A 27500-nucleotide genomic window follows, 5' to 3' on the forward strand; every position below is an offset into this window, starting at 1 on the left:
AAGATCATGAATGACCTACACCAGGCACGAGTAATGACCTACACCAGGCACCAGTAGTGACCTACACCAGGCACCAGTAATGACCTACACCAGGCACGAGTAATGACCTCTTGGAAGTACCCTACTGTATGGGGTACACTCTGGCCTCGTACCTGCGTCGTGGACCGGTACATTACCGGTACAAGTGCATCACATTAAATGTACCACCAAGTGGTCACAGTGAGCTTTTCGAAATCGGAAAATCTAAAGGGTATATGTATGTTGGGATGAAACACCTGTTTTGTCAGTACATGGAGGTCCCCCGTCGGTGCGCTGGGCTACAGTAAAGGGGAAGAAAGTACAAGGGAGGTGGACACATTACCAGGCCTAGTCATGTACAAGGAAGACATAGTTGACAAAGGGTCAAATGAAACAGCAGAAGAATTTCAATCACTTTAAAGAAATAAAGATATAAAAATGCTGAGATGAATGTAATTATAATGTAATACGTTTGTCATGTAACGTATTCTTCAAGCATTCGTGTGACCCATCATGAAAGTGGACGAGGGTAGACTCACAGAAATAATTCGTCCTCACGTCAACCCAGACGCCATCACACAGTGGTCGTCCTCCACAGTGACAGTGACATTAGCTCCCCCTTGGCTGAGAAATCCTTCAGAGCAGTTGCTTGGCTTTTGCCCCCCCCCCCCCCCCCCCCCCGTACCATCAAGGAAGACGTGGCCACCTCGCCTTCCTCCTGACGTAGATATTCGGGTCGTTGAGGCTCATGGGATGTGGCAGTATTCCAGGTTACCTTCCTCGATTACCTTGGTCGAAACGGAGAAAAATAATATAATTTTCGAGACAAGTTTTCATCGCACAGAAATTCATGTGGAAGTCGATGGTATATTCCAACGATCACGACGTTCACCGTCGCTGAGGAGTTCAGCGCAAGGTGAAGCAACAATACGTGTAGTGGGATGCTGAAGCGCTCATCAATATTCATTTGCGTATGAAGTTACAACATAACCATGTGGCTGAGGAGTAAACTCAGATGCTAAGGGAATGGTTCCTCCTCTGCTTCGTAGACGGGGAACGGAACAGGTGTACGACCTTGTAGGAAACAGGTAGACGACCTGGTAGGAAACAGGTAGACGACCTGGTAGGAAACAGGTAGAAGACCTGGTAGGAAACAGGTGTACGACCTGGTAGGAAACAGGTGTACGACCTGGTAGGAAACAGGTGTACGACCTGGTAGGAAACAGGTAGAAGACCTTGTAGGAAACAGGTAGAAGACCTTGTAGGAAACAGGTAGAAGACCTGGTAGGAAACAGGTAGAAGACCTGGTAGGAAACAGGTAGACGACCTGGTAGGAAAGAGTTTTGGAGTAAAACATCATCGCTAAGGACCGATGTTATCTTGTTATCTCACACAGAATATAGCTATAAGTATAATAAATGTTGTGTCTCACTGGGTTTGAAGCGATGTCATAGAAATTCCAAAGATATTGATATGATTTAGCAATATGATCGTATGTAGATAGATAAATAGGATAGGTAGATAGCTAGATTGATAGATAGATATTTAGGCATAGGCGTTAACGGACTGTGCCTTTATTCTTAAATAAAGATCCTTCCCATTTAAACTTCTTACGCTTCTGTGAAATTCGGAACGAGACGCGAAGTGGAATGAACCAAAGAATGAACGAAGAGAGAGAGAGAGAGAGAGAGAGAGAGAGAGAGAGAGAGAGAGAGAGAGAGAGAGAGAGAGAGAGAGAGAGAGAGAGACGAGATGGAATAAACCGGTCCCCCGGGAGGATAAAAGAAAATGTGGCAATAGAAAACGCAATTTTACATTTGTAAGAAAGTCTACGGACATCGCCACCCAGATTTCGTTTACTTTTCTGCCTCGCGCGCGATCAGACGATATTTTGGACGCGAGATTACGTCCTCACTTACCTTTACTTATATCAAGATATTGCCAACAGGTGGAATTAGTTAGCGCGTGACGCTAACCGCAGGAGAATATAGGGTTACAAAGATAGAGTCGTGTTAGTTGCGTGCAACCAAGTGTTGCGAGTGTGGGATGGACGTATACATCAGCTTGTGGACTTGTGGGTCAAGTTTGAAAAGGAGTGAAACTCTATAGTTACTGAAGTGCTGGATGACGGCCCTGCCGTCACAGTCCCTCCCGATAATGAGGAGAGCAAGATCGGTAATACACCCCTGTGATCGGTGGCTTCCTACCACCTCCTACCTACCCGATAATGAGAAGAGCAAGATCGGTAATACACCCCTGTGATCGGTGGCTGCCTTCCACCTCCTACCTACCAGGAGAGAGAGAGAGAGAGAGAGAGAGAGAGAGAGAGAGAGAGAGAGCGTGTATGTAAAAATGTTGCTATGGACTGGAAGACCTGAACGCCAAATACTGACGTCATACGTTGCTTTAGCGTTGTTTTCTGGCCTTGCTTTGTAGCCTTTGGATACCCAGCAATCGTCCGTAATCCAATACACAGCTGAATGTAATCCTCTCATCAAGCTGTAACTAATGTAACACAAAGCAACTCGATCTTTTGTCATTAGATCCAATCGCTGTGTTCCATACCAGGGTCTGAACTGGAAATCCACCACATATTGTCAATCTCCTCCGTCCATACCACTTCCCCACGATGCGTCAGTCTTGTGTACAATTCCATCAATTCCTTTCCAGCCCACGTCGCATATCTAGAGACACCCCCAACACCCCCATCTCCAACTGAACCTCAGTTGTACGTGATATAAGACTTGCTTTCAGTTGCTCTGTTGCTCGTTGCCTATCACATGTTTTAAGTTCCTGACGATCAAAAACTACAGCGATCACACTTTCTCGCGGCTCACTCAGAGAGTCATAACCTGGCACTCATTTCCAGGGGTTTCTGTACACGCCACTCTGTTCCAAAACGGAAGGAATGGAGAGATATACTGAACCCATCTTCTATAGAACTGGAAGGATCTGGGTCACCAAATATACTTTTGGGTTTGTAATTGGCTCAGAATCCTTTCAGATAACGCTTGTGAATCTTAGAGACTGGATTTAAAAACCACGGTACATCTGCTGTTCGTGATCTTATTAGTTGTAGAAGTAGTTGTTGTAGTAGCAGTAATGGGAGTAGTTGTGGTAGTAGCAGTAAATTACTAGTGGTAGTAGTAGTAGTAGTAGTAGTAGTAATAATGGTAGTTGTAGTAGTAGCGGTGACTGTAGTAGTAGTAGTAGTAGTAGTAGTAGTAGTTCTAGGATTAGAACTGTAGTGTTTGTAGCACTAGAACCATTAATAATTAGAGTATCATTATCAATTATCATTATTTTCATTAATGTGGTCGTATTTGCAAAATCATTGCTTTATCTTCATATATCTAATAGCTTTAGAAAAGATGTGCTTATATTTCAGAGACTAAAGTACACCACAGCCTAGAAGAATCCACTTATAGGTTAACTTGAGGGGAAAACTTTTATAAGTAAAGTCAAATTGCTTTAAGGAAAAGTTTGCGTTGTTGAAGTATTAGTTTGATCCTCACGTAATGTTACACCTTGTGAAGAGAGAAAAGAAAATTTAAATGAAAAAAACATCTTTACGGTAAACAAGAGAATTATTGTTAGGACGATGTATGATGATTCTCTCTCTCTCTCTCTCTCTCTCTCTCTCTCTCTCTCTCTCTCTCTCTCTCTCTGATGCGGTTAAGTGGTGAAGCCATTCTTTTGCCTATCCAGTATTTGGTTTATATTCAGGAATGACTTGACAAAGTATGGTTTAACTTTACGTATGGTTTACCTGCTCAGTCATACCTCTGACTGGCAGGTCTTTGCTTTCCTAAGAAAATCCACTCTGGTTCAAGACACGAAACACACAGTAGCAAAACGATATACCTTTCTAGGAAAAAAAAAAAAAGAATTGAGGTGGTCCACTTTTTGGCTAGAATATTTCTTTCACTCTAAATTCTACTCCCACGTACCTGGGAAATACGTTATTGTGGAAAGTCTGACTCGTATATTCAGAGAGATATTCATCCCGCGAGAAGGAAGAATGAACTGAGAAAATCAAACCCAGTTATCATATCCAGTGGAAAATTCAAATGTAGTTTGCAAAACCAACACCGACCCTACAGGAATGTGCAGAAGGTCAATAAAGAGCTTGAGGAAATATGTATTTAGTCAGATGTATAAAATTATACTTCAGTATGTATGTAATGTGACAGATTTTACTGTGGAAATACACTTTATATACAAATCTTTGAGATGATGATCATGCAAACCAACACAGAGTCAGTATTTGACTGTCATATATATATATATATATATATATATATATATATATATATAGAGAGAGAGAGAGAGAGAGAGAGAGAGAGAGAGAGAGAGAGAGAGAGAGAGAGAGTACAGTAGGAAAGTGAGAGGGGAAAAGCATATGTATATATATATATATATATATATATATATATATATATATATATATATATATATATATATATATATATATATTATTTCCGAACATGGGGAGCCTTTCATAAATCTGTACCACGTAGATGCAGGGTTTTCTGTGCCATTACTATTTCATCTACGACAAGAGACGTTCAATGAATGATAATGGTTTACATAAACATAAATTCCAGCTCTGACATCCCTGTCGTGAAAAGATATTATTACAACTATGCTATGAACCCGCCATCCTGACACTTCCCAATGGATTTTTCGTTCCGTTCTTTTTTATCTCGCGATCAGAACGATGACGTGGAATATAAACGAATAATGCCATTTCTCTCTCTCTCTCTCTCTCTCTCTCTCTCTCTCTCTCTCTCTCTCTCTCTCTCTCTCTCTCTCTCTCTCTCTTTCTCTCTCTTTCTCTCTCTCTCTAGTGAGGGTGTATCATCGGGAGTACGCTTCTGTGTGTGTGTGTGTGTGTGTGTGTACAAAACCTACCGTAAGAACGTTTTGTTATTGCTAATAACACATAAACATGTATGTATGGTCGCCTGTATATTCGAATGATAGCAATTCTATGCCTTTATTCAACCACGAGATGGTATTTTACATAGTCTCCCCTACAGAGAGGGAGGCAGACTTGCTCCAGTTAATTGGTGTGGGTTTCAAAAACCAATGTTTCCATTTGGTGTCTAAATAGCTTTTAGGGGATGTCAGAGTTACATACTATCCAGTTGAGATAGTTAGCCACACAAGTGTGGCTAACTATCTAGTATACAGATGTGAGGCAAATATATATATATATATATATATATATTTCATATTATTCGCCCTTTCCCGCGTTAGCGAAGTTGCGTTAAGAACGGAGGACCGAGCCTTTGAGGGAATATCCTTACTTGGCCCTCTTCTCTGTTCCTTCTTTTGGAAAATTACAAACGAGAGAGGAGGATTTCCAGCCCACCCGCTCCTTCCCCTTTTAGTCACCTTCTACGACACGCAGGGAATACGTGGAAGTATTCTTTCTCCCCAGGGATATATATATATATATATATATATATATATATATATATATATATATATATATATATATATATATATGTGTGTGTGTGTGTGTGTGTGCGTACTGCATCAGATTTAAGACAAAGTATAGAACTAAGTTTAAAGATATCTTTATTATAGAGATTTCTATTGTTACATTTCCGACGGAATTCATACGTATATATACTATCCCCCACCACCACCACCACCCCACCCCCCACCCCCCCCCCTACCCCCAACCCCACAAACAGTTGAATAAGAATTTGAGGTGATGTGTGTCAAAGACAGACAGATAGAAAGACAGAAAGACAGACAGACAGACAGACAGACAAAGAAGACAGGAGAACAATTTTGGGAAACTATCAGTGTTCTAGTAATTTCAGTTACATAGTTTGAAAGGCAATTGACCGATTAAATCTATTCTTTAAACCAGCAATAGTAAAAGTAATAATATCTCTTTCCCTTTACCTCACGTGCATGACAGAACCCCAAACGACCCATTCAATTTTCTAGTAATTTCCCAGAGAATCGAAATATTTCTTACCCATTTTCTTTCTCGAAGTGACCAGGAAATTGAAAATCTTTGCACAGTTGGCTGTGGTAATTTCCAGAGCAACACAGCGATGGATGCGGAATGCAAATTTCCAATAATGGTCCGAAAATATTAACAGAGAATTTTTACAGTGTTCCTTTTTTATGGGTAGGAATCTATCTTTTTCAAAATCTCTCTTTTTTTCTCTTAAAGAATTCCCACTATGCAGTTTTGTTTTCTTTTTAATCTGTGAGTCGTTTATGAGCTGAAAGTGTCACTATTAACTGGTAGCCGGAGGTTGTAAAAGGTTATTATCAAAGCGCAATTGCTTCAGGTCATCTCTGTGCTTGTTTTTATTTGAAATTGTTTTTGACGATAAGTGAATGATTGTTATAGACCCTGTATAGAATAGGGAGGGTTGGCCATTCATGAATGGGATTTTATTCCTTTTATACTTTGTACATAAGGAGTCAAAGAGCCTTATATATGTGTTGAGGTGCTCAGTGCCATGAATTGTAACTCTTATAGGATGTTGGTTGATACATATAATTCCGAGTTCATCAGAAGGAAGCTGTTTTTCGCCTCAGATAATGTAATATAGTCCATACTGTGACTGGCACATGTATAATTAGATGGTTTAAAGGAAATTCCCGGCAATGTTGCAGTGAACACGAGTGACTTCACGAGTGACTTCAAGAGATTGAGAGAGAGAGAGAGAGAGAGAGAGAGAGAGAGAGAGAGAGAGAGAGAGAGAGAGAGAGGAACTGTCACGGATGCCCGTATTTCATTATGAGGAACTGTCATATGTCATATGCCGACATCAAAGAGGCACCACCTCACCAGACAGTACTAGACTCATCATTACCCATGCCAGTGACCCCTGTTAATTAGTCTCTCTGAATAAACGTGTGTGATCTTCGCTAGCCATATCTGTGTGTCTTTGTGTGTGTGTGTGTGTGTGTGTGTGTGTGTGTGTGTGTACACCTGTTCCTCTGTCTGGTCTCTAATTGGAGAACTAGATACCATAGGAAGCTCTCCTGATGTGAAATGGAAGGAGAAACCTTTAGAAACATTCCCAATGAATTAATCGACTGTTGTGCTATTGATGCTCAAGTGTTATCCAGTTTGTAAGTTCTGATATCTTTATAAGTCTCTTATTCATCGCAATCAACTTTATTCCCTTGTTTTCATCAGACGTATTGATATTCTGGAGTTTCAAATGTAGATCATACACCAGGTTTGTTTGTGTTTTTTAATAAGACCAGAATCCTTAGATATATCACAAAATTGATTGTGTTTTATATTTAGTGATTATTTCGAGGTACATTGAAATTGGTCTTAATAGATGTAAGTAATTTGAATGATCTTTGTGTTCTAATCCGTTTGATTATACAAATGGTTTGCTGAAGACCTGACAGAGACTCAATATATATATATATATATATATATATATATATATATATATATATATATATATATATATATATATATATATATTGTACAAAACGAAATCGCTCATTGTTATGTACCTATCTTACTCATACAGTCATGTTCACAAAGAGATTGATATTATTTCCAGATGTGATTAATGAAAAAGAGATGAGATTATTTTCTGGTGTCGCTGGTAAGAAAGAGATTAGCTTCTTTCTTGGTATGATTGGTCAGCCTTCCAGTGATTGGAAAGAGGAAGACGTTTTCTTCTAGTGATTGGCAGGAAAGATTAAATACCTTTCAGTAACTATTGGGAGATAGCAGTTTCCTTCTGGTGATTGGTAGAAAAGATTAGCTTCTCGTAAGTATATGATACCAGTGATTGGTATGGGAGACTAGTTTCAATCCAGAGATTGTTTGGGGAGATCACTTTCCTTCAAATGATTAGTAGAAAGGATTAGCTTCCTTCCAGTAATTGCCTGGACAGATTAATCTCTTAGTGATTAGTAGAGGAGATTGGTCTCCTTCCAACGATTGGTATGAGAGATTGGTTTCCTTCCAAGGATTAGCTAGGGAATTAGTTTTCCTCCCCATGATTGGTATGTTGGAGAAGCGATCGATCCTTTCCTGTTTCGACCTAATATAAATCATTTCCAGGTATGATTGGTAGAAGACGATTAGTCTCTTCGTAAATGTAAGGCTGTTGCACACAAGACATACCACAGTTGAGTATCAAATTGAGCGATAAGCACTACGAAAACGTTTAACACAAGACGAAAGAATGAAAGATATCACAAATCTTATTTGTTCAGGCACATTCAACTAAAACCTTCAATTCCCTAATTGCTTGACGATAGTTAATGGTGATTCTAGACTCTTTCTTTCTCTAATGCACTAGAGTGTTTCATCTCTTAATTATCTATCAAAAACTTTTTGTTCAAATAGATCTTTGGAACAAAGGACCCACCCCACCCCGCTTCGAATATCCTTAATGCTGAAATCAATGAATTAGCGAAAAACACTTTTAAACGGCCGTGGAAAAAGAGGTTTGCACTGTAATTTTTCTCCTTGTGAATCTCCTTGGTTAATGGCTTTTGCAGACAGATGAGTGTGTGTGTGTGTGTGTGTGTGTGTGTGTGTGTGTGTGTGTGTGTGGTAGGGCATTTCCTGTAAACCATCCACTCGTATATCTGTCAGTCACAGCATGTATACTTCAGTCATCATATTTGTAAGGTAATATGGGAGGGGGAGGATTTCCAGCCCCTGTTCCCCACCTTTATAGTCGCCTTCTACGACACGCAGGGAATACGTGGGAGGTAGTCTTTCTCCCCTATCCCCAAGGATAATGTATATTTTTTTTTTTTTTTTTTTTTTTTTTTTTTTTTATACTTTGTCGCTGTCTCCCGCGTCTGCGAGGTAGCGCAAGGAAACAGACGAAAGAAATGGCCCAACCCCCCCCCCCCATACACATGTACATACACACGTCCACACACGCAAATATACATACCTACACAGCTTTCCATATATATATATATATATATATATTGTAAGAAAATGTCAAAATGCCAAGATAGGATATATTCCATAATCGAGAAAGACACGTTATAAGAAAAGCATATAAATTTTTGTTGAAAATCACGTTCGTTGTGTAAATGAGGAAACCGTCTGATGTCGGTCTTATTAACTTGCTTTTTGACGTCTGGGTAACATCAACAAGACAACAGACCCCGGGGTTGATGACGTCCAGCCCGGCAAATTGCTGGGAGATGATTGCTGGAGCGAGAGTGGTGCAGGGGCGTGTGGATGAAGGGGGAGAATACCTACCTACATGCCTACCTGCCTACTTACCTACTTACTTACTTACCTGCCTACCTATCTACCTTCCTACCTACTTACTTACATACCTGCCTACCTATCTACCTTCCTACCTACTTACTTACTTACCTACCTACCTACATACATACATACCTAACTACTTACTTACCTACCTACCTACCTACCTACCTGCGAGTACCTATCTATCTACCCACGTATCTAAGTACGTGCGAGTACCTTCTTACCCACCTATCTACCTGCGAGTTCCTACAAGAGAAGAGGGAAAGATAGATGATAAAATGATTGAATGAGAAATCAAAACGACTGAAGCACAGACGTTAAGACTTAAATAGTTAGAAGAGAGTTCTTAACAAGAACCTGCGATGATGATTTTGCCAAAGGGCAGAGCTGGCGCGTCGTGCTCACCGCAGGATGATCCAGTATTACGTAGAACGAGTCGTGTGAAGTACGTGTTGTCAAGTGGTATGTGTGAGAGAGAGAGCGGTTGCATGGATGTCGACTGTGAGACAGCAACCCACGCGTGGGTGAGGCAGAGAGAAAAGATAAGTAACTGGACCAAAGGAGTGAAACTTGATAGCCACTGAAGTGCAAGCTGACTGGGCAGCCGTCACTGATAACTCCTGACGCCCAGGTGGCTATCTACCATCTGCTATCGACCAGAAAAAAGAGATAGAGAGAGAGAGAGAGAGAGAGAGAGAGAGAGAGAGAGAGAGAGAGAGAGACTAGTAGTAGTCTTCTCACACTCTCATCAGTTTCTTTGCCTAACACCATAACTCCAATATACGTTTCCTGTAGCATTATGATGATAAAACAACATTAGTAGTTCCTTTTTCTCCAACTGTAGCAGAGCGCGTGGCGATGTGTCGTCTTCCGTAATGTTATATAAGACTTACCTGAAGAAAGAGAGGGAGGAGTTTTCTCACTCCCTTACGCAAGAGAGGGGCATGTAAGAAGTGAGTCAGCTTCGACACCACAGTCGTCAGAATTGAGGAACAATGAAGGAAATGGGGATCTTGATAATGGAGTCTTCTCCGGTTCTTCCTACTTACTGATGATGTTTTCAGAGACATTATTCATATGGTTAGGAGGAGGGTGGCTTCCTCTGGGACGATGTTGGAGGTTAAAAGTGATTATGCTGCTGTGTTTGACGAGAAATGGGTTGTAGGGGTAGATAGAGATGATAGAGGTTAGGCGGAGGAGAAGGCTAGGTGGAGATGGATGGGAGGATGGGTAAAATAGGGGAATTTGTCCTTATCATAGCGGATGTCGACGTGTGGCGTCGCTGAGTGACAAAGGGGATGAGAGACTGAGGTGACACAGACCCACCTTGTGGTCCGACCCTCCCGAAGGGATTAGAAGTCTACAAGAAGCACCCGGGTCTACTTAGGCCCTGGGAGGGGTGGGGAGGGGGGTCAAGAACATTGTTAGATTGTACGAGAATTGTTCTTGTTGCACGATGAAATGTTCTTGATGATATACTCTTATGGTACGGTCATAACATGACACTGTGAGGTGCCTGGAATTTTGTGTGCTGGAAGAGCTCAATCAAATCTTCGTCGTCAAATCACAAGCCAAATGGACTTCGAGCTGCTCTTCGATCATCCAGATGACACTGGGGTTTCGTGACCTTGGATAAGCATCAGTGAGAGGAAGTAGTACCTGGTTACTGAGAAACTGTCGTGTTGGATTTCTAAAATCCCAGAAGGCTGGGTGGAGGAGCCACCAAGAGCCGTCATAACTCCAGAAGAACCAACCAGACTTGTACTGACCAAGACAAACACCGAGAGGTCTTTGACGGACTCAGAACTCCTGAAAGTCCAATCAAATGACCTAAACATGATATAAAACGAGCTATAACTACACCAAACAACCTCAGACACCGATGATAAGGAGGAACAAGTAAAGGGAGTTAAATACACAGACCACACAGACCAGTGGTTCGAGCGAGGTCTTCTGGCCTTAACACTATTTATAAAAGGACTCTTCCTCTTGGTGAATTCCATGTGGTAACCTTGATGGAGATAAGGGAAATAAAATCTTCAGCTCTTATGACCGTGAATGCAGTCTTTAATGGCCATATATATATATATATATATATATATATATATATATATATATATATATATATATATACATATATATACATATATATATATATATATATATATATATATATATATATATATATATATATATATATATATACGCGGGAGACAGCGACAAAGTATAAAAAAAAAAAAAAAAAAAAAAATATATATATAAATTATCCCTGGGGATAGGGGAGAAAGAATACTTCCCACGTATTCCCTGCGTGTCGTAGAAGGCGACTAAAAGGGGAGGGAGCGGGTGGCTGGAAATCCTCCCCTCTCGTTTTTTTTTAATTTTCCAAAAGAAGGAACAGAGAAGGGGGCCAGGTGAGGATTTTCCCTCTAAGGCCCAGTCCTCTGTTCTTAACGCTACCTCGCAAATGCGGGAAATGGCGAATCGTATGAAAAAAAAAATATATATATATATAAATATAAACACATAAGGGCTCAGCGTGTATATTTCACATTCTGAGTCTTGTACACAAAAATTCATTGCCAACTGTTTTTCCGTTTTTCAGGATGTTCTGATTGCTTCCTGGGAGCCAAATTGCTTTTCTGATAATCCTCTTAATGTCCCGGTGTATATATATCTTGTGTGTGTGTGTGTGTGTGTGTGTGTGTGTGTGTGTGTGTGTCCGTATCTAAGAGGCGGCTTTTAGCTTTTATATTTCTATCTTATATTTATGTTCTATCTTTACATTTATCTTTATATTTCATCTTTATCTTGTTCTTTTATCTTAATCACTTTTATTTACTTTTCATTTTCATTTCCTATCTATGAATTTCATCCTTATTCTTTATCTTGTATCACTCTATCTTCACCCCACATCTTTCATTCAGCTGTACAAAGACAAATGAAAAAGCTTTCACTGACCAGAAGTTTATTCATTCTTTACACAGACCTCACAGCCACGTAGCAGACACAGGACACCTGGGCAGACTTAACATCTATAAGGACAGGTCATACATCAAGGATGGTCAGGTTGATCGATCCTGTTTGTTGGGGGTAAATTGATGGCGAAGGTGATGACGGTCGAGGTGGACTGATGAGGAAATTGATGGCGAGATGAATGACAGTCGAGCTGGATTGAAATTGATGGTTTGGTTGATGTGGTGGTGTAGTGGATCGATGAGGGTATTGATGATGGTGAAGTGATGGAGATGTTGATGATATGGAAAAAATGCAGTATTGGAGATGGTGATAGAGTAGTGTTGGAGAGGCTGGTATGTCAGGGATTGTTGGAGATTATGGTAGATGATGTTGGAGGTCCCAATAGACTTGTAATGTTGAAGATGCTGGTCGAGAGATGATGGAGATACTGATGGACCGATGATGTTGGAGACGTTGATGAAAATAAGCTACAGATGAAGATGGCATTAGCGATGACGTCCATGGCAATGTTCATGATGATGCAAATGATGATAATGACAATGATCATGGTAGTTGTGATGGTCGTAGTGAAGATGACACAGTTGTTGTTATCAATTATAGCAACACATCAGCTCCAACAACAGTAGGAGACACAAAGTCCTTAATTCACATTAATTAAATATTCCAGTTTCCAATACGGTCGCGTTGTGAGCATCTTAAAAATTATCATTAATTACTCAAAGTTGATTATCTCGTCGAATCACTCCATTTAAAAAGTTAATTGCGAAAAGTAATTTTTTTGCTGACTTCATTCAATTTTCTTGCGATCTGAATATGAAAGAATCGAAAGCAAGATTCATATAGATAATGAAATATAAATTCACTTTGAAATGAGTATTATGACATCAAGATGTAAACTGCTGTATACTGTTGGTTTACCGGAATATAATACACTGACGTTCGTTCACAGTGTAGGAAATAGGTAGACAGATTAATGAATAACGAAGTAAATAGAAACATGAATGAATAAATGTTTAGATAAATATAGATAAATGATTGATAAACAAATATGAAAGGAGGTATATGTAAATCATTTGATATATATATATATATATATATATATATATATATATATATATATATATATATATATATATATATATATATCCATTTCATAGGGTAGCCTGTATGTAACCTGGATAGAAATATGAAAGCATGGAAGCCGAACACTTCACAAACGCTTGTTGATAACACACACACACACACACACACACACACACACACACACCTGACGCTGTGATGCTTAATACAACCTCGTCTTCTACGTTGGTGGACGCGTCGTTCGCAGGTTTTTTGGAGGAGGAATATTCGTGATTTTTTCCCTCTGAGGCAGCAACAGGCAGGGAGTGGGTCGGCTGTGTGTTTTTTTTCTCTCTCTCATGGTAGTATGTTCAGGCGTGAATACTGCGACCTGCCGTGCGCGCGCGGACCTCTCTCTCTCTCTCTCTCTCTCTCTCTCTCTCTCTCTCTCTCTCTCTCTCTCTCTCTCTCTCTCTCTCTCTCCCTCCCTCCAAACACACGCGGTAATCACGTTCCGTTTCATTACGGAGCCTTTAACGTCAAGCGGAGGAGATACGAATTTCATTACCCTGTTGAACAGGATCTGTTATTATATACGAGTAAATCTGATGGCCTACATCAAAACAGGCGTGTGTTATCGTTAGGAAGAATGACAGGAAACAGCATAAAAATAAATAGTTCCTTAATTCTTTTTTCAAGTCCATTTGAGTCAATAACACGTCATATATGTATATATATACATTTAACATGTTGAATTATACTGGCTGTGTATATATCACTTTCCTGTGTGTTCATACGTCAGAGACAAGCAGATAGATGCTGGACAAATTAACATGAAAGATAATGACATCACACACACACACACACACATACACACACACACACACACACACACACACATACACGAGAGAAATTATATTTCACAATGATGATAATTACGTTGTTGTCCTGTTAATGATCATCTTATTGCAGGTGTTGGGTGACTGATGTGTTCTCTTGCACGACCAAGGCATAAAAACATACGTGATAAACATAGTAATTAGCTAATTAGGATCATATATATATATATATATATATATATATATATATATATATATATATATATATATGTTAAAGACCAGTGCATATTCAACACACACAAAATTTCTGTGGAACTTGACAGAGACGGAAGTGTTGCCTCATTGCACAGCGGCCACTAACCTCCCAGTACCCAGGCGGGCTGTACCTGGGGGAGAGAGAGAGAGAGAGAGAGAGAGAGAGAGAGAGAGAGAGAGAGAGAGAGAGAGAGGCTGGTCAACAAGAGAAGAACGATGAAGGTTGATTCAACCAGAAAGAAAGTAAATTTCAGATACACGAGATGTTGGGAAATAGATGTTTCAGAAAAGGTTCAAAATCAACATGAGGATGAAGATAGGTTCAGTGTGTGTGTGTGTGTGTGTGTGTGTGTGTGTGTGTTGATGGGGTTGACTGAGGTGAATGTAGAGTCACACGATTTGAAAGAAATATGATATAATACACAGAAGAAGACGTGTCTTGTTTCTTACAACAAAACAAACAGCATGTAGATAATGGTATGACTAGTTAGCACGCACACACACACACACACACACATACACACACACACACACACACACACACACACACACACACACACACACACATGTTTTAAGTAGACATGATAGATGTTTTCAAATCCAATATAGTTTCAGCTTTTCACAAGCATTACTCAATTGCAATGACATGAGAAACAGAGAGAATAAAGTTATATACATACATGTGAGGTCTTCCCCAGACACGACCTAACCCTTTACCCAACCAATCATGCCACATTGCTCTGCCTGGTGATGAACCAACCCCCATCCATTCTTCCTAAGCCCGTAAGCAGATTTACATATTCCATAACCATATTACATGTAATTCTGTTAAACGAGAATGAATCCTCAGATGCATTAGAACTACGCACAGAGCTAATGTATCTAAGGCCTAATTCTCATTTAACAAAATTATACGTAATATGGTTTAAGGAATATGTAAAACTACCAGCAGAGTTAGGAGTGGATGGGGCTGCTTGATCACCAGGCAGGACAAAGTGTTATGATGAGTCAGGTAGAGTTTGAGGATATGTCAGGACAAGATCTCAGATATTATATATATATATATATATATATATATATATATATATATATATATATATATATATATATATATATATATATATATATACATATATATATATATATATATATATATATATATATATATATATATATATATATACATATATATATATATATATATATATATATATATATATATATATATATATATATATATACATATATATATATATATATATATATATATATATATATATATATATATATGTATATATATATATATATATATATATATATATATATATATATATATATATATAACTTGATTCTCTCTGTGATGTCATTTCATCTTGTCTCTGTTGAAGTGTGGTTTTAACCTATATATATATATATATATATATATATATATATATATATATATATATATATATATATATATATATATATCTTGATCAGGTACAAAAATAACCAATTACATATATGATAGAATTTGTTCCCTATTGCAACGGAACTGAGGTTAATTGTGACTTTGAACAAAGATTATACACATATCTTAATATCTAGGACACTGTCTCACATATAACAACATACATCTCAAGGCTGAGAGAGTAAGGTTGATGAACCATCTCTCTCTCATTGTAGCAATTAATTGCCATCATAAGAACACATATCAACAGAGGTTTTGTACATGGGTTACACATAAATATGCATACAGCAGTATATGCATGAATTAAACTCTTACATTTTGATGTAAATAGAAAATAGGGAGCTTTTAGGTTCATAGTGAGTTAGCATCCACATCTGAAACAAGTGTTATATACAAACATGCAAGTTATAGACACCTAATATAGATTATAGGGGGGTATAGTACAAAATATATAATTCATATTCTTTCCTTTCTCAAAGTATCACAACACACAGGAAACTCATAGGTACATTGTGTCCCTGCAATATGTCATATAATTAGTGATTCTAATTATACCCAGCAAATATCATAATTATAAGTACACTCACCAGCATTTTATATGGAGAGGTACATGTAATTGGGTGATTAACAGTGCAGGTATACGTGATTAACGAAGAACTTATCAAACCAGAGTTAGAATAATTGGTTTTATTCAACTCTCCAATATCTAGATAACCATGAAAAGGAAAACGGACGTATGATTTTGCTAATGGATGCACAGGAAAACAATTCGATCTTTACTCTGTAGGATGATCCAGTTAATTCTATGTAACATAAGAGGATAAAGTTACGACGTGGAGGCTGCACGACTGAAGAGGAAAAATGAGGGCCATTTCTATCGCGTTACACTAAATGATTTCCAAGCTTACTTCTGTGTGATTTAGAGTCAAAAATAGAACAAAGAGAGACAGACAGACAGACAGACCGACAGACTGACCGACAGAAATATGCCAAAGATTATGTCAGTCAGGAGAGATATCTCGTCTTCACTCTGGTAAAATGAATTAATAGGTTTCACAACAAACAAAACAACTGTTGTTACCCACAGGTGTTTGGTTCCCTCATGATATAAACAGATTGACTATAAATACCAGATGAAAATATTCCTCAAGCCAGAATATCGTCTTCCCTTCCATCTGGTCACACACAGAATATTGTTTGAGAAAATAAAGCGCCTCGCCGAATATCGAAATAGTTTAAATACTTTTAAGAGGGAAAATTCCATAGAATATATATATATATATATATATATATATATATATAGAGAGAGAGAGAGAGAGAGAGAGAGAGAGAGAGAGAGAGAGTTGCCGGTCACAACATATACACAACTGAGATCTCTGTCTTTATCTCTGCCATAATTCCTACCTCCAAAAATATCTCTTTCAAAACATTCCTTCAACTTTACAGATTCCCTTTTTCAGATTATATTCCAGAACATGTAATTGACCTCACGAATTCTTTTTTTTATAAAGACTCACTTCAGATTTTGCCGCAAATTTGATACATGGACTTCACATTCTGAAACAGCCTGAAACATGGGCTTTTCATATAGCATTCAATATCAGACTCCAAGATTATATCAGGTCTTCGTTGTCTGAAGAAAACAAGATATTTCTGAGAATTCCTTTTTACCCTTAGCTTTGATTTTACTCTTAAGTAAGGTAGTTGAGTGAAGACTTGTTTAAAGTTGCCTTTCGTCCATTGTAAAGTATACAGTGGCTGGGTAGATATGTTAGATAATCTATTTCTTTGTGAGAGAAATATATATATACGCCTGTCACACTTAGATATGTTCTTCACATTCTTGTTCATCCCCTTGAGCACGACGGTACGACCCTTGAGCACGACGTACGACCCTTGAGCATGATGGTAAGACCCATAAACACGACGGTACGATCCATGAGCACGACTGTATTATGGCCTTATCATTATGGCCGTATTATGGCCTTATTATTGGGTATGATGGCCTTATCTTTGACCTGTCTCTCTTAGTAGCCAGGTCAAACGGTCAGGTCATCTCATTCGAGGATCTTATTGTCGTGTTTAAGAGTCGTACCGTCGTGCCTAAGGGTCGTATCGTCGTGCCTAAGGGTCGTACCGCTGTACTTAAGGGTCTTACTTAGTAGTTGATGTATCATATCACCAATAGTGAATGTCTTCCAAGAGGAAACTGATGTGGAAAAAAAAATATGGCGACTCTCGATTGCAACTTAATCCTGCAAGCCACAGTACATTTGCAACAATTGATCATGTCCATTACTATACTCGAGGTAGCTTCAGACTGACGTTCATTGTGTCACGTATTGACCTATTTGAACTTGAAGGACATTCATAAGAGGCGATTATGACACTCTCTAACCCCGTCAGTCGACAGATGTTCACAGTGGTCGATTATCTCCTAACGTTACCACATCAGACTGGCGTAACGAAGTCGACTTACGTCACAGGATAACAGATTCAAAACGATTGGTCGTTGTCTGTTCCTGTGTGAGAAGGGACTTAGATAACATCTTTAGAATAGAATTATGGCATTCTTGAGCTGACACATTAGATAGGATTCGATGTTATCACACTATTACTTATAGACAATAAATATACCAACTCATTTTGAGTTCTGCAATATCCTGTGGATGAAAGGATATACACACAAGTCGTGTTTATGTCTTGCAATGTCTTATATATTGAAGGATATGAAGAATACTCGATCAAATCGCTTAAAAAACGTCCCTTAAAGGTTGCAACACTTGAAATATACGAATAAGGGACTTCAGTATACCAGTACACCCTGTGGAGAAACACAGGAAGGGAATATACTTCACAATTTTCAATACGTGAAAAAAAAAAAAAACATAATATTGGGCTATATCTCTCACAACTTTCTATATGTGAAGGAACACGAAACAGCTGAGTTTGCGCACCTAGTCTCACAAAGCTGAGTACAAGGTTGTGCTCAGGTGAGTAAGTCACTTTCACGAATGTTTTCAGAAGTTTTGAGTCTCGTAACTCAGTGATATTTCCTAATGTTTCGATTTGACATGTGTTTTCTGGTTGGAGTTTATGGTTTCAAGGCTTTTGACTCTCTTGATAAACTGTTATGATTTTGATGATCTTTCATTTTCTCTGTCTCTCATCTTCTCTTTTGTTCCTCACTTCTCTCTGGGTATTCCATTCGTATCTACATTTGATTATTTATATTCCTAGAAAATCATTCCCATGTTCACTATTTTCAAATAATACTTTCAATTACTTTCCCCGGTATTGATGTAATTTTTCAACACACTTTTTTCATGATATTGCAACTTTCTTAACTTTTTAACGTCTCTTGAATCTGTTCTTGAATAGATTTCTTGTTATCTTCTTACGCTATCGTCTCATGCATTTTGTTAGCCAATCGTTGCTATCGTACTGGATTCATTATCATTTTGTTCTTGTTCTTCTTAAGCTATCAGTATAAACGATATCGGTTTGTTGATATGTATATGATTTAATCTGTATATCATTAGAGTTAGAAATAGATTCATTTGGCACACATATATGAGCAAACAGGATTATACACGCACACGCACACAACATATGTTATCTGAAAAGCTAAAGGTATTATTGTTATAATCTATCAAAATCTACTAAAAAAAATCATATCTGTATATATATATATATATATATATATATATATATATATATATATATATATATATATATATATATATATATATATATATATATATATATATATATATATTATATTATATTCTTATTATTCATACAATTCCATGTGTTTAAACTGTTTAAAATGTATAACATTCATGTTCGTATTCCACGTAATTTTCTTCTTCATTTCACATTTTTCCAATCATTTGAAACGCCTACCACAGGATCTGATTTTGTTCATCTCCAACGTTCCCAGTCTTCCTCCATCAAAACGTCGATGGTTCTCCACCAAAAAATCTCCATCTTACTCCATCAATCATATACAGCACCCCTCATCCAAAAAAAAAATCTCAAGAATCTCCATCTTTCTCCACCAAACATCTACAACATTCTTATCCAAAAATATATCTCCCTCATTGTCCCCATTTCCTTCAAAATCACCTCCAACAATTACGTGAGAGACTCCCTCTCTCCATCAAGACAGTAAAGAAAACGTCCTCCTTCATCGAGGCTGATACTTGAGGAGGTGTCGAGGACGAGCCTCTTAGATTCTCGAGTCTTGGTTATCCTCGAGGTTCATCCTGAGGTTGTTGGTGAGGCTGGAGCTGTGGCCATTGAGGTCCAAGTAGGACGTGTTGGCCAGATCGAATCCCACTCCTGCAGGAGAGACGAGATAGAGACTTGGGGCGTGAGGAGGAGGTTTGGGAGATCTTATGGTGTTGGGCTGAGTGTTATGTGGAGAGCTGGAACCGATGATTGTAGGATGGACGCAGGTGTGTGATTGCTATTTGTGTGTTACGGAGAGATTGTGTGACTCTCGTGTTGTCCCGTCGCTTAACCTTGTATATATGCATCTTTAGTGTGTGTGTGTGTGTGTGTGTGTGTGTGTGTGTGTGTGTGTGTGTAAGGCCACATCTTACAGTTCTGAATAGATTCCTTACGTAATATGGAACTGAAACATAGACGTATCCAAAGTACTCACCAATTCATACCTGTTCTTATAAAAGATATTTGTACATATACTCAAATAAAAACATGCACTTCAGAACAAAGATAAGTGTATGAGGAAGATCACGTGTGTGTGTGTGTGTGTGTGTGTGTGTGTGTGTGTGTGTGTGTTACCACTGTACTTACCGTTTTCTAGATAGATTGGTCCAGAGGGCAAGGTGGGTGGTGTGGGAGGTGCCGCTAAGGGGACCCCGGGGGGGATGTCTGCGTCGTTTTCTAAGGGGAGAAAGACACACTGAAGTCAGTAGACAGTGGGAGGACACAGACTAATGGTGGACAGACAGACAGACGCACGTCAGCAGACAGTGGGAGGACACAGAGAAACAGTCAAGTTACCATTGATGAGAAAGTTGATCAATGGCCGTAGGAAAATAAATGCTGTTGCAGATGTAATTTCAACAAATATCAAACAAACGGATATATAAAAGAAATAGAAAAGTGAAGGATTTGGCTCTTCAGTTTAGAATAGTTACATTAAATAGAGTTAGAAATCGGTATAGTTTTAAGGTAAATCCTTACTTAGCAAATAGCAGAATTCTTTAGTAAACTTCAAAGTTTACATTAGGGCAAGATTTGCCTCTGAGAACCGCGGAAATGGCTCAGAGTCAAGTTCTCCTGGAACACGCGAGCTTTAAGGGACGATACAGCTAAATCCAGTTCCAGGATTCCTGAGAAACTGGAAAAAATGTAAAGAAAAGAGGTCAAGAAGTAAGCGATCTTCAGGACTGGATCGCGATAAATGAAAAGGGAATTGCGAATTCTGGCTGGGCAAGTCAACGGAAAAAGAGAGAGAAAAATACGGAATTGACACAGATGTAAAAAGAGTGAGAGCGAGACGAGATGTGAGCAGGATATTGCTCCACTTTTCTCTGGCGTAACTTGAGTAGTGACCAGGATTAGTCTGTAAGGTGTTAATGGGCCAGGGATGCGCAGGGATGGCGTGTGGAAGGGAGAGGAAAAGAAGACAAAAATATGATAGATGATACCAAGCAGCCAAGTCTGTCTTTCATATCATTACTTTGCACTTATGTCTCCCAAAGTGAGATATGATATTTCTTCATCTTTCTCTCTTCTTCTTTCTTCTTCTAACAATCAAGATTTTGTGCCATTCCTCCGGTTTGGAGCCGATTGACTTAGTGGGTACATACACTGGGTAATTCGCCAAGACACCTTTTCTTTTCAGTCTTATGTATATATATATATATATATATATATATATATATATATATATATATATATATATATATATATATAGAGAGAGAGAGAGAGAGAGAGAGAGAGTATTTGTGTGTGATGTTTCCGTATTTCAGCGTCGTCCTAATATGGCGCTGATGATCATTACTCTCTCCCGGTACTAAAGATGATATGAGAGCCACACACGACCTCCTGCAGGTAGCATCATTAGCGCTCGGATCGCGTCTCTCCTCCCCACAACCCGGGGGCGACAGTAGGAAGTAATCTCCCCGACGCGCTGGTCACACGTCTCCCCACCCCGGCCCAGCTGGGGTGGTAGGTGGCAGCGCGCCAAGAATGTAAACATAACGCGGATTTAGATACCCGGTGCGCGCTAAAACGGAAGCGTCGCTATGCATCAGTCAGCAAAAAGTGCGGTCAATAAATAAATGTAAGTACCTTGACCGTGCCTTTATTTAAGTAATGGGACGAGTTTAATCAACTTAGATTTAAAGTTAACGTAAATTTAAATAGCCCAGAACGCCAGGAATAAGTGAACGTAGGAAGACGAATATAAACAACTGTGGTCAGTGAATTTAAAGGGCTGGAGTACGCTAGAATTAAATGTCTGCAACCAACTTTAAGTGGATACTGCGCGCCAAAACCTAGATGATAGCTAGGCGGCGAATTTAAACAACTGCGCATTTAAATGCGTAACTGCGGCACCTAGAGGTTAACCGTCAGTGATCGTCTGGTCAAAGGAGGGGGTGACGTGGTGTACCGTCGTGTTTGAGAGGTGGGGGTGGAGTGACGTTCGGGCTTACGGGGTCGTACCGTCGTGCTTCAAGATCATAACCCTCGTCCTCGAGGGTCGTACCGTTGCGTTCATGGGTCGTACCGTCGTGCATAAGGATCGTACCGTCTTCCTGGAGAACCGTACCGTTGCGCTCAGGGAGTTCAATATACGTCATTCTTACGAACTGTGAGATTGCTCATTAAGATGGATGATACTCATCTATATGGAAAGTAGGTGAGGATGAGGAGTAACCAATTTGTTTTGAGAAGTTGGAAGGCCAGTTCATCAAAGATGAATGAATGATAGTCAAGGATCCAGAAACAGATGGGACTTGAGGTCACCTGTTGCCTAAGTGACATTTCATCTATCATCAACTGTTGCCTGAGTGATGCATCTCATCTATCATCAACTCAGGTTGAAAATCGGTGGGTAAATAGTGAGTGAAAGATTGTCATCATCTTTCAGACTAAAGGCTGACACCCATCAACTGTTTCGTCAGTCTTATGATGGTGTGTGTGTGTGTGTGTGTAGTTAGACTTGCTGCTGTAGTGTGTTAGTTATCCTGTTTTTGACTTAGTAAATCTTGATAAAGATTTACTGATCTCATTTTGGGAGGAAGTTGATTACACATTAAACTTCCAGGAAGTCCTTATATCTTAAACCTTTTTCACATCTTTGCACGGGGTTTGATTCCACACATCCAATCACAGGGGTTCAACAACCTCTCTCTCTCTCTCTCTCTCTCTCTCTCTCTCTCTCTCTCTGACTTTGAGTGTGACGGAGTCTTTTTCAACACCTTTTCAAAGACTTTAGATTACACATGACCCTCGCACAACCTTTCCTTCCTGTTTATGAGAGCAACGTACACGAAGACCTGTTGCTGTATTTGATATATGCAGATTAATGGTGTATCCCGTTTTCTGTGCGTCTCTAACATGGTTGCCAAGCAAAGTAAGATGAATCTCAAATATTCGTGCTCTCTCTCTCTCTCTCTCTCTCTCTCTCTCTCTCTCTCTCTCTCTCTCTCTCTCTCTCTCTCTCTCTCTCTCTCTCTCTCTCTCCCTCTCGTCCTCCATCACTACATCTAATGGTTCCCGCTTCCACTTTTCACTGTTTTCTACATGTCTCTCTTCACACCTCCTGCAATTTGCATATACTTTTTTTTCTATTGCAGTCCTCTGATGCTCCAGCTTCCATTTCGCTCACCTTGCCGAACATATTGCCAAAATAATCAGTCCTTTTAGATTCATTTCATCTCTGAGCTCTCGTCTAATTACACCTTTCATGTTTTTCATAGACATCAGATGAAGCCATTTACAGCTTTTCTTGTAAGCTTTACGTGGTTATATATGCTCTGAAAATATATATATATTAGAAAGGTATATATTGCCTTCGAAATGAAGAGTAGCTCCAGAAACTATGAGATATCCGAAAGATAAACAGATATTACGATATCTTAAATATTATTGTGTGAGTTTCCTTTACAAATTTTTGATATAGCTTTGAAAATGAAAAAAAAAAACACTCTGAAATGATGAAAATACTGCACAAGATGTCACAAAAATTGTAAAACTTTCTAAACAGTGTGAGTAATACTAAGTACGAAGGGGAATTGAGTTAAGTATGGGGAAGGCTGAGTGCCATGCAGTAGGAACAATACACACTAAGTGTTGGGGGGGAAGAAGGGTGACGTTCCACCAAGTGTGAGCCATGCACACTGAGTGTGACGCGGCGACTGACCTGCCTTCTGGTGGGACTTGGAGGAACTGCCGACACAGAGGGAGTTTATGATGGAGGAGCAGTTCTCTCTGGCACACGAACGCCTCATCATCCGGCCGAAGTTGGTCGACATGAAGCTGTGAGAGGGGAGAGAAAAAAGAGAGACGGTGGTGAGAGAGAGAGAGAGAGAGAGAGAGAGAGAGAGAGAGAGAGAGAGAGAGAGGGAAAAAGAGAGCAAGCCAGCGCGTGGGGGGAGCACTGTAGAGAGAGTGTTGTGTTGTGGGTTTATCTGTACCGTTTGCATAACTTGCTGGTGGGGAAGACTTTAGTGTGAGAGTGGGTAAGGTAGAGAGAGCCCTTGGGAGAGCTTGTTGGGAGAGATTATCTTAGTGAGAGGAGTGGTGCGGTCTTGTATCCTGGGAGAGGTCGCTAGCTTAACGCTTCAGTGAGAGGTGAGAGAACGCATCACTAATCAGTGTGAGCCCACTTTAATGAGAGGGTTTTGAGAGTGTATTTAGATAAGTGTGTGGCGAGGATAGACAACTGTATGAATACATTGATAAGCAAGTAATGAAGTTAACCTTCATGGTGAGGGTAGTAAAGAAACACACCAGTATGGAGAATATTAAGGCAACAAGTCCCTGTGAGCGTAGTAAAGAAAGTCATTAATGAGAATGAGGTGAGGGAGGACTTTACTGTGAGGGAGGAGGAGGGTGCAAGTTAGTGCACTTCATAGTGAGGTTAAAGAGAGTAAAATGCATAAAGTACACGTATGGAAAAAGGAAAATGATATTGCCAAAAACAGAAATTTTGATAAGTAAGAAACACTAAGATATATGGAACAATACATCTAATATATATTTCATCAATTACCTAGATTATTAAGTATGTAGAAAACCCCGTATTACTCAAATAGGACACAGTGATTTTGATCTTTATAGAACTGGATTGAAATAAAGCAATTCTGACTTGTGGTTATACTGGGAGTTCATACATATACACTTGTGGAATTTATACAATCATAAAGTTTTCTTTGAAAGACTTTCTTTAAGGCCAGGCAGTTTCTTCACAGAGACTTAACGCCGACATTCTAATCCCTTTTTCATGTAAGAATAAACAAAGCTTTTGTATCGAAGGTTCACATGTTTTCTTTATATATATATATATATATATATATATATATATATATATATATATATATATATATATATATATATATATTGAAATTTACGCACAGCAGATTCTCATTTATTTTTTCATATTTCTATACGTTGGTTTAGAGTGGCGTGAAGAGATTACCATATATATATCATAACGTCCTCCAACAGCAAGGATTCGAACCCGGACCTTTTGCGTGGTAGGGGGAGAAAAATATTCTACCTCCGTACTTCCTGCATATCGTAGAAGGCGACGGAAGGGTGCAGGAGCAAGGGTCTGGATTCCTTCCCCCACACCCTTCTTGTATAACAAGTTCTAAGAAGAAGCCAAGGAGGGAGTGCTCGTTCCCTCGGTGGCTCATGCCGAGGTCTCTCAATGAGTGTAGATGTAATCAAGATGAGAAGAGAAGAGAGATAGGTAGTTTGTGTCAGGAACGAAACCTAGATGTTCTGGCTCTAAGTGAAGCAAAGCTCAAGGGCACAGGAGGAGAATCGTTTGGAAATGCTTTAGGATTAAAGTCAGGAGTTGGCGAGAGGATAAAGGCTAAGGAAGGAGTAGCACTAATTCTGAAGCAGGAGTTGTTGGAGTGTGATATATTGTAAGGAAGTCAATTATAGAATGATGTGGGTAAAAATGAAAGTGGATGTTGAGGTGATTACTAGTGCTTATGCACCTGGCCAGGATAGTGGGGTGTATAGAAGAGAAAAAGTGAGAGGTCAAGAGTGAGGTGCAGGGATCGAAACTGATGGTAGATGAGAGTTGGGACAAGCGATAATCACTATACTTTAGGGAGTATGTTTTGGAAGGAGATAAATGTGTGCGAAAAAAAAGAAATAGGTTAACAAAGGTTGACAAAAAGGATATATGTGTCAGAAGTGGAGGGAACAAGGAGAACTGGGAGACCAAGTTGGAGATGGAAGAATGAAGTGAAAAAAGAAATTGGACGGTCGAGGCCTGTTCATGCAAGAGAGTGAAAAGCGTGCACGGGATAGAGTGATTGGAACGATGTGATATCTTGGGGACGACATACTCTCAGTGGACTAAACCACGGCATGTGAAACGTCCGGGGTAAACCATGGAAAGTTCTGTAGGGCCCTGATTGTGGATAGGGAGTTGTCGTGACGTTGCATTAGACACGACGGCTGGAGAATGGATGTGAGCGGATGTGGCCTACTATTGTCTGGTCCTTGCTGAAGGCTCGTGGAGACTAATTAGCCGCTCACCTGTAGATGATGGGGTTCAGGCATGAGTGGACGAAGGGCAGGAGGCCCAGGTAGATCCTGGTGTTGTATACCAGGGGCTTGAAGGACTCTTGGGAGAGCCCGTTCTTCAAGAACACGAAGAATACGATCTTCGGCCCCCAACACGCCATGAACAGGATGATCACCAGGATCAACATCTTAATCACCTGCGGAAGACAAGGATCATATTCTTGTAATGAGGAAAACACACACACACACACACACACACACACACACACACACACACACACGCACGTGGCTCAACTGCCTCTAAGATTCATTACCGGCATAATAGCCATTCCCAGGGCATCAGTGCCGGCTGACGGCAAAATTACCTGTGAAGATATTTAGCCGACCACAAGCAAGATGTAGGAGTACATCGAATGTTGCATGAGTTACCACGGATGTGTTGTTGTGAGATCTTCAACCAGGCTCGTAATTCATCCCTTCTGTGGTAACTCAAGAGTGACGATGGATGAGTTCCTGCCTGTAGGCTCATGGCTCCCCCCCCACCCCACCCCCCCCCCTCCGCCTGGAACTCAGGGTGACAATCACCGAGTAGGACCCCCCCCCCCCCACACACACACCCCCCAGCCGACGCATCTTCCAGCAGCTCACGGTGACACTGATACAGCGGGGCGTGTCAGGCGTATCTTTAATCATTACGACCGCCGCGCGTCTCTCTCTCTCTCTCTCTCTCTCTCTCTCTCTCTCTCTCTCTCTCTCTCTCTCTCTCTCTCTTCCAGTAGGTACATACTGAGTCACTGGGAAATTATATTCATTCACTTTTTTATTCCCCCCCTTCACAACGCCAGTCATGGACGGTACTGCGTATAAAGGCGCGCGCACGCGCGCGCGCGCGCGC

General features: G+C 39.8%; 1 protein-coding gene across 1 annotated transcript in view; it reads right to left on the reverse strand.

Annotated features, from left to right (window-relative positions):
- Nucleotides 1-19692: 19692 nt before the first annotated feature.
- The window catches only part of LOC139752644 (cholecystokinin receptor type A-like), a 54202-nt gene continuing 46394 nt past the window's right edge, over nucleotides 19693-27500 (reverse strand). Inside the window, exons 6-9 of the mRNA XM_071668393.1 lie at nucleotides 26618-26802; nucleotides 24258-24373; nucleotides 20675-20764; nucleotides 19693-20197 (exon numbers count right to left, since the gene is read on the reverse strand). Of these exons, the coding sequence (XP_071524494.1) occupies nucleotides 20085-20197; nucleotides 20675-20764; nucleotides 24258-24373; nucleotides 26618-26802 (504 nt within the window). The 3' untranslated portion in view covers nucleotides 19693-20084. The remainder of the gene's footprint in view (nucleotides 20198-20674; nucleotides 20765-24257; nucleotides 24374-26617; nucleotides 26803-27500) is intronic.

The sequence above is a fragment of the Panulirus ornatus genome, chromosome 13 (assembly GCF_036320965.1).
Source record: "Panulirus ornatus isolate Po-2019 chromosome 13, ASM3632096v1, whole genome shotgun sequence".
NCBI lineage: Eukaryota > Metazoa > Arthropoda > Malacostraca > Decapoda > Palinuridae > Panulirus > Panulirus ornatus.